The sequence below is a fragment of the Thamnophis sirtalis genome, unplaced genomic scaffold (genome assembly GCF_051295495.1).
Source record: "Thamnophis sirtalis isolate CommonGarterSnake01/CBP01778 unplaced genomic scaffold, rThaSir2_p1.2 scaffold_7, whole genome shotgun sequence".
Lineage (NCBI taxonomy): Eukaryota > Metazoa > Chordata > Lepidosauria > Squamata > Natricidae > Thamnophis > Thamnophis sirtalis.
The window spans coordinates 95,340,980-95,348,888 of NW_028261387.1; the positions used below are offsets into that span (position 1 = coordinate 95,340,980).

General features: G+C 47.7%; 2 protein-coding genes across 2 annotated transcripts in view; one reads left to right on the plus strand and one right to left on the minus strand.

The window, feature by feature from the left end:
- Nucleotides 1–332: 332 nt before the first annotated feature.
- BCL2L1 (BCL2 like 1) overlaps nucleotides 333–7,909 on the minus strand; it is a 13,709-nt gene continuing 6,132 nt past the window's right edge. Inside the window, exon 2 of the mRNA XM_014063465.2 lies at nucleotides 333–1,036. Coding sequence (XP_013918940.2) covers nucleotides 333–977 — 645 coding nt within the window. The 5' untranslated portion in view covers nucleotides 978–1,036. The remainder of the gene's footprint in view (nucleotides 1,037–7,909) is intronic.
- Nucleotides 4,784–7,909, plus strand: part of TPX2 (TPX2 microtubule nucleation factor) — a 60,609-nt gene continuing 57,483 nt past the window's right edge. The window contains exon 1 of the mRNA XM_087720664.1: nucleotides 4,784–4,827. Within this exon, the coding sequence (XP_087576790.1) occupies nucleotides 4,826–4,827 (2 nt within the window). The 5' untranslated portion in view covers nucleotides 4,784–4,825. The remainder of the gene's footprint in view (nucleotides 4,828–7,909) is intronic.

Sequence of the window (7,909 nt, forward strand, 5' to 3'; positions counted from 1 at the left end):
CTAAAACGAACAGTCGTAATTCGAGGACTACCTTGTTTCCCTGAAAATAAGACCTCCGCCGGATAATCAGCCCAATCGGGCTTTTGAGCACATCTGCTAAAATAATCCCTCCCCCCCAAAAAAAAATAACTGCAACACAGCAGCGGCCATGAGGTGACTACGCTCCCCGCCTCCTGCACCCCAAAAACAATAAGATCTCCCTGAAAATAAGAATTATTTTGGGGGTCAACAGAAAATAAGACCCTGTCTTATTTTAGGGGGGAAATGGTAACAGCTGATTTTACAGGGAAACAGAAGGGGAACCCCTCTTGCCTCACCCCCCTCCCCGAACTTCACCACCCCGGTGGTCCCTTGCCAAAGCTTACCCAGCCTCCGTTGTCTTGGATCCAGGGGTCCAGGTGTTCGGTCAGGTACGTGGCCATCCAGGTGGCGATCCGCTCCACCAAGCCTCGCATTTCCTTGTCGACGCTTTCCACGCACAGCGCCCCGCCGAAGGAGAAAAAGGCCACAATCCTGCCCCAGTTCACCCCATCGCGGAAAAGTTCGTTCACCACCTGCTCGAAGCTCTGGTAAGCCGTGCCGGGGGTGATGTGGAGCTGCGAGGTCAGGTCGCTAAAAGCCCGCCGGTAGCGCAGTTCGAACTCGTCCCCGGCTTCCCGCAGCGTCTGCCTCACATCCAACTGGGGGCCGTGGTCCAGGGTTTCCAGGAGATCCGAGTGGCCCGCCGCCCCGTTGACCACCGGGCTGGGGCTGGGGTGCCAGGACGGGCTCCCGCCGTTCAGGACGCCGCCCATCTCGCCGGACAGCTCCGTCCGGCTCTCGCCGTCGCCCTCGATCTCGCGCCAGCTGTGCCCCCTCTGCCCAAGCTTGTAGGAGATGAAGTCCACCACCAGGGACCGGTTGCCGCTCGACATTTTCACACCTCTGCAAGCCTCAGTGAGTCCATGGTCTGCAACACCAGCCGTCCTGCTTACCATAGGGGCACGCGGCTCCCTTCCGTGGCGGGCACAGCCATCCCAAGCGCCGGGCGCGGAAACTTCGCAGGGGTGGCGAAGAGAAGCGAAAGGAGGGGAGGGAAGAGGGGGGAAAAAAAGAGGAAAGTATTAAAGGACCAGCTGCTGATTCTGTGTCCTCCGGGGCGAGCAGCAGGAGCCGCAACGGGGAGGGGGGGGGGAGAAGACTTCACTGCCCCTTCAGAAAGCTCGAACGTTTGCAAGCGGCAATTCTTGCCTCTCTCTCATCCGTCCCGTGTAGGGGCTGCCCAGCAACGCAACCCCGGCTACCGATTCCACACACACACAAACACACCCGGAGGGTCCCTAATGGGAACCAGATCCTTGTCACCCGGCCAGGCCCCGTGCCTCGCCTCCCGGCCCACCTCCTGGAGCCAAACCAGCTGCGACCGGCGTGCGATGCTGCAGCCTGCCAGGCTGGGAAAGCGGCGGAGAGGAGAGCGAACCCAGGAGGTTTCCCCCGTTGCCACTTTGATGGAGTGCTGCGGGTCTGCTGCAGCAGTAAAGCATGGAGACCCCTCCCTCTTCACGCCCCCTGCCTCTCCACCTCCCACCCACCTCCCCCTCCCTCCTCTCTCCCTGGGATCAAAGCACTTCCTGGTTCTTGAGAGTAGCTGGCTGGCTGGCTAGGGCTTTTTTTTTTTCTTTTTTAAAGAGACAAGGGCTGCTGGCGAGGGCTTCCGGCCACCAACGGGGACCAGGGCTGAACTGTGACCCTGATTTCCAGAAGGAGCTGCTCCCAAGAGGTGGAGCAGAGGGACAAAACAGGCCAGGAAATATTTCCAAAGTCAGGAAAGGGGATTAATAACGAGTTTCCAGGGCTGGTGAAGCCAAATCAATCAGAGTACAGCTGGAAGGGGCCTTGGAGGTCTTCTAGTCCAGCCCCCTGCTCAAGAAGGAGATCCTATACCGTTTCAGACAGGTGGCTGTCCAGTCTCTTCTTAAAAACCTCCAGGGAGGTTTTTACCCACAACTTCTGGAGGCAAATCATTCCTCTGAATAATTGTCCTCACTGTCAGAAAAAATTATATTTAATTCCAGGTTGCGTCTCTCCTGGATTAATTTCCATCCGATTCTTTCTTGCCTGGCCTTCTGGGGCTTTGGAAAATAAGTCGAATCCCCCTCTTTGTGCCAGCCCTTCAAATACTGGAGTGCCCCCCCCCCCCCACAAGCCCAAATCCACTCAGTTGCAAGGCTGCAAGATTCCCAAGGAGGCTTTGAGCTCAGAACCCCCCCCCCACTTCCCAGCCTCCTCGCCGTCCCCACGGATGGGCAGCTGCATGGCAACCCCGAGAGCAAAACTTTGGTGTGGTTAAATGCAGGCAAAGGGGAGAAAGGAAGAGAGAGAGAGAGAAGAGAGGGAGAAAGAGAAAGAGAGAAAGAAAGAGTGAAAGAGAGAGAAAGAGAAAAGAGAAAGAGAGGGAGAAAGAAAGAAAAGAGAGAATAAGAAAAAGCAAAAGAGATATAAAGAGGGAGAATGAAAGAGTGAAAGAGAGAGGAGAGAGAGAGGGAGGGAGAGAGAGAAAAGAAAGAGAGAGATAGAAAGAGAGGGAGAAAGAGAGCGAGAGAGGAAGAGAAAGAGTGAGAGAAAAAGAGAAAAGAGAGAAGGAGAAAGAGAGAAGAGAAAGAGTGAGAGAGAAAAAAAGAGAGAGAAAAGAAAGAGATAGAAAGAAGAGGGAGAAAGAGAGCGAGAGAGGAAGAGGAAGAGAGAAAGAGAGAGAAAAGAGAGAAAGAGAGAGAAAAGAAAGGCAGAAAGAGATAGAAAGAGGGAGAAAGAAAGAGAGAGAGGAAGAGAATGAAAGAGAGAGAGAGAAAAAGAGAAAAGAGAAAGAGGGAGAAAGAGAGAAAAGAGAGGAGAAAGAGAGAAAAGAGAGAAAGAAGAGGGAGAAAGAAAGAGAAGAGAAAGAGTGAAAGAGAGAGAGAGAGAAAGAGAGAAAAGAGGAAGAGAAAGAGTGAGAGAGAGAGAGAAAAGAGAGAGGGAGAAAGAGAAGAGAACGCGTGAAAGAGAGAGAGAGAGGAAGAGAAAGAGTGAGAGAGAGAAAAGAAGGAGAGAGAAAGAAAAGAGAGGGAGAAGGGAATGCCCGGGTGGGGTGGGGTACAGCCAGCCTCGGAGCCCTAATTCTCGGTCTCCACTGCCGCGGCAGTGAGTCATCCGGTGAGACGCATTCCAAGAAGCGGTGAAGCAAGCAGGGGGCCGGGGCAGGCAACGCACGGAGCCCCCGCGCGGCACAGACACCAACCTCCTCCCCAGGAATGGCCAGGGAGGAAAACCACCAGCCGTGCGCCTGGCTACCCTGGCGCTTGCAAAGGACTTCCCGAAGGGCTGGCCAGGCTCACTTCCAGGGGTCTGCGAGGGTACTCACCGCCCTGGAAAAGGCAGCAGGGGCTTCAAACAGGGGAGGGGGGGGGAGATCTCAGCCGAGGGAGCTCTGGCGCGGCGCAGCGAATGTGAGAATCCGGAGGAGGAGGCAGGCAGGCAGGCAGGCGAGCGTTCCAGGCACTGGCTGACCCTCCTTGTCATCCAATTGCCCGCCTACCGGGGAGTCCCGCCCTCCGCCCCCCCCCCCTCCCAGCGCGTGAGCCGCCCCATCCCCACCCAGGGTTTGCAAGTGTCAAGGCTCGGCCTTGCAAAACCAGGTGAGCCTCCTCCCTGCTCGCTCTCCCTTTGGCAAAGTTTGGGTGGCCGCATGAACCAAAAGGAAAAAAAGAAAAAAGGAGACTTTGGAAAAAGTGCAGAGAAGAGCAGCTAGGATGATTAAAGGAGCAGAGACTTAAAGGTACAAGGACGGGGGAGGGGGGGACACAGGATAGCAGCATTCCAGTATTTGAGGGGCTGCCACAAAGAAGGGGGGGGGGAGTCAAGCTATTTTCCAAGGCACCTGAGGGCAGGACAAGAAGCAACAGGTGGAAACTAATCAAGGAGAGAAGCAACCTAGAACTAAGGAGGAATTCCCTAATAGTGAGGACAATTAACCGGTGGAACAGCCCCGCTACCAGAAGTTGTGGCTGCTCCATCACTGGAAGCTTTTAAGAAGAGACTGGACAGCCACTTGTCTGAAATGGTGTAGGATCTCCTGTTTGAGTAGGGGGTTGGACTCTTATTTTAGTCTTATTCTACTCATTCCTATTCTATTCTAATTCTAATTCTATTTGTCTTTTATTCTATTCTATTCCTATTCTATTTTCTATTCTACTCTATATTCTATTTTCTATATTCTATTTTCTATTCTATTCTATATTCTATTCCTATTCTATTTTCTATTCTATTCTATTCCTATTCTATTTTCTATTCTATTCTATATTCTATTCTATTCTATATTCTATTTTATTATATTCTATATTCCATTTTCTATTCTATTCTATATTCTATTCCTATTCTATTCTATTTTCTATTCTATTCTATTCCTATTCTAGTTTCTATTCTATTCTATTCCTATTCTATTTTCTATTCTATTCTATTTTCTATTCTATATTCTATTTTCTATATTCTATTTTCTATTCTATTCTATATTCTATATTCTATATTCTATTCCTATTCTATTTTCTATTCTATTCCTATTCTATATTCTATACCTATTCTATTTTATTTTCCATTCTATTCCATATTCTATTTTATTATATTCTATATTCTATTTTATTATATTCTATATTCTATTCTATTCCTATTCTATTCTATTTTCTATTCTATTTTCTATTGTATTCTATTCTGGTCACATGGTTGTTAAGTAAATCTGGCTTCCCCCTTGACTTGGCTTTTCAGAAAGTCCCCAAAGGGGAAATCACCTGACCAGGGGACACGGCAGCCATCGTAAATGTGAGTTGCCAAGCGTTTGAATTCCGATCCCATGACCATGGGGTGTGTGTGTGCTGCAATGGTCTACAACAGTGTTTTTCAACCTTTTTTGTGCAAAGGCACACTTTTTTCATGAAAAAAATCACGAGGCACACCACCATTAGAAAATGTTAAAAAAATTTAACTCTGTGCCTATATTGACTATATATAAAGTAATTTTCCCACGGCACACCTTACACTATGTCACGGCACACTAGTGTGCCGCGGCACAGTGGTTGAAAAACACTGGTCTACAAAACGGTCCCTTTTTCCGATGCCCTTCTAACTTTGGACAGTGACTAAACAAAACTGTTGAGAGACGAGGACTTCCTCCAATCAGCCCTTTGGCCTCGAACCACCATTCCTCAACTTGTGCACAAATTAACTCTCACATTTAGATCAGAGGTAGTCAACCTTTTTGTACCTACCGCCCACTTTTGTATCTCTGTTTGTAGTAAAATGTTCTAACCGCCCAACGGTTCCACAGAAATGGTGATTTATAAAGTAGGGAAGTAACTTTACTTTATAAAATTTATAAAGCAAGAGTTACAGCAAACCCCCCACCGCCCAACATGAGAGGTGGAACGTCCACTAGTGGGCGCTAGGGACCAGGTTGACTCCCACTGATTTAGATAAAGCTGGATGCTTCATTTGCACCAACCCCACAGCGTACGTATGTGTAAAACAACACACTTAGATTCTCTGCCCCCATTTCCTGCAGCAGCCATAATAAGAACTGCGATGTATCGGCAGTCCTCACCTTATGACTGCAATGGAGGCCAACGTTTATGTCGTTAAGCGAGACCTCGGTTCGAGTCCATTTTTGTCCCATTTTACAACAGTTGCCACAGTTTTTAAGGGAATCACTGCGGCTGTTAAAGTTAGCTGGGTGACTTTGCTGCTAATTACCTCCAATAGACCGATTAGATCCCACAGATTAGTCCTCCTCCGAATTCCATCCGCCAGCCAATGCCGACTGGTGACTACCCGGAGGAGAGCCTTCTCTGTGGCTGCTCCGACCCTCTGGAACGAACTCCCCGTGGAGATTCGAACCCTCACCACCCTCCAGGCCTTCCGCAAAGCCCTTAAAACCTGACTGTTCCGACAAGCCTGGGGCTAAAGAGTTTTGCCCCCCTTCTCGAATGGTATGGTTGTTGTGCGTTTTTAAATTTTTGTATTGTTATGTCTTGTCTTTTTTATCCCTTATCTGTACCCCCTGACTGAATTGTGAGCCGCCCTGAGTCCCCTTCGGGGAAAAGGGCGGCATATAAATGTAATCAATCAATCAATCTTTGGGGCCAGTCGCTCTCTCTCCCTCCCTCTCGGCCTAACCCACTTCACAGGATTGTTGTTGCAGTGAAAACAGGAGGTGTTATTAGGTATGTTCGCCCCCCAATTCCACCCAGAGTTATTTATAAACCATACAATAAAAGCAGGATAGAAATCAAATCAATAAATCAAAGAGAGGACTGAAGAATGGCAAGCGAGGTGGCTGAGTAGCAGTGCTATTGTTATCTGCTTGATTTAGAATAGAATAGAATAGAATCACAGAGTTGGAAGGGACCTTGGAGGAAATCAAGGAGAAGGAGGAGGAACCTGGAACTAAGGAGAAACTTCCTAGCAGTGAGGACAATTAACCAGTGGAACTGCTTGCCACCAGAAGCTGTGGGTGTTCCATCACTGGAGGTTTTCAAGAAGGAGAACCATTTGTCTGGAATGGCATATGGGGTTCTCCTGCTTGAGCAGGGGGTTGGACTAGAAGACCTCCAAGGTCCTCCGGGATTGGGCGGCCTATAAATCGATTTAGTAAAATAATAAATAAAATAAAAATAAGGTCCCTTCCAGCTCTTTCCTGGTGAAATGATTGATTCAGACGGTGCATCCATGCTAGCAGTAGTCCAGTATTTGAGAGGCTGCCACAAAGAGGAGGCATTTCAATTTGTTTCCAAAGCACCAGAGAAACAATGGATGGAAACTAAACAACCTGGAATTAAGGAGAAACTTCCTAACTGTGAGGACAATTAAACAGCCTGCAGAAGTTGTAGTTGCTTCATCACTGGAAGTTTTTAAGAAGAGTCTGGACAGTGATTTGTCTGTAACGGTATAGGGGTCTCCTGCTAGAATAGGGGGCTGGACTAGTAGACCTCCAAGACTTCCGGGTCTATTCTATCCCCCTTCCCTATAAACTAGGGATGTCCAACCTTTAAGACCTGTGGACTTCAACCCCCAGAATTCTCCAGCCAGGTTGGGGAATTCTGGGAGTTGAAGTAAAGTTGCCAAGGTTGGAGACCCCCTGATCTAGACCAACATTTTTGCCAGCTCTCTGTGTAGCTGGCTCAGGAATTCTGGGAGTTGAAGTTCCAGGATTTTATGTCAAAAGTGAGTGGTGGTGGTTTTATTTTGTTTTGTTTTTGGGGGAAAAAATACATTCTTCCAACAGCATCCAATACAACTGAGGAAGCTTTCAGGATAGGAAATGAAACATCTGGTTTGTCTTCAAAAAAGTCAGTCTAGTTGCTTTGTTCAAAAAAATTTTTTACAAAACTTTTGCTACAACTATGACTTGAGGATCTTCAAAAGACGTTCTCCTAGAATTTCACAGCTCAGTAAAGTTGCCATAGTGCCACAACTTTGCAGCAAACAATATCTGTGTGTGATTTATTCATTAACCTTATTCATTCATGAGAGAAGTGTGTGTGTGTGTGTATGTTCCTATAAAAAAAAATATCTACAGCTGTTTTGTTGGTTTGTGTATATTAACAACAGAGCCACGTAAGGAAACTGTCCTTCGGGGGTGTTAGATTATCACAAAGTCCACGACAATGTGGACAATTAAAGATATAGGTGTAATAAAAAGCAAACAAACTTGAACCGGAAAACAGGATGCATTGAATAAACTCTGAGGTTGTAAATGTGGATTCAACACTGTTTTTTTTTTTCAAGAGGCAACTGGACTTTCTGGTTTTTCTTTGAAGAAGTTTCACTTCTCATCCCAGAAGCTTCTTCAGCTCTGACTGGATGGTGAAGAATGGAAGGATTTATATTCCTTGCAGACAGCTGGACA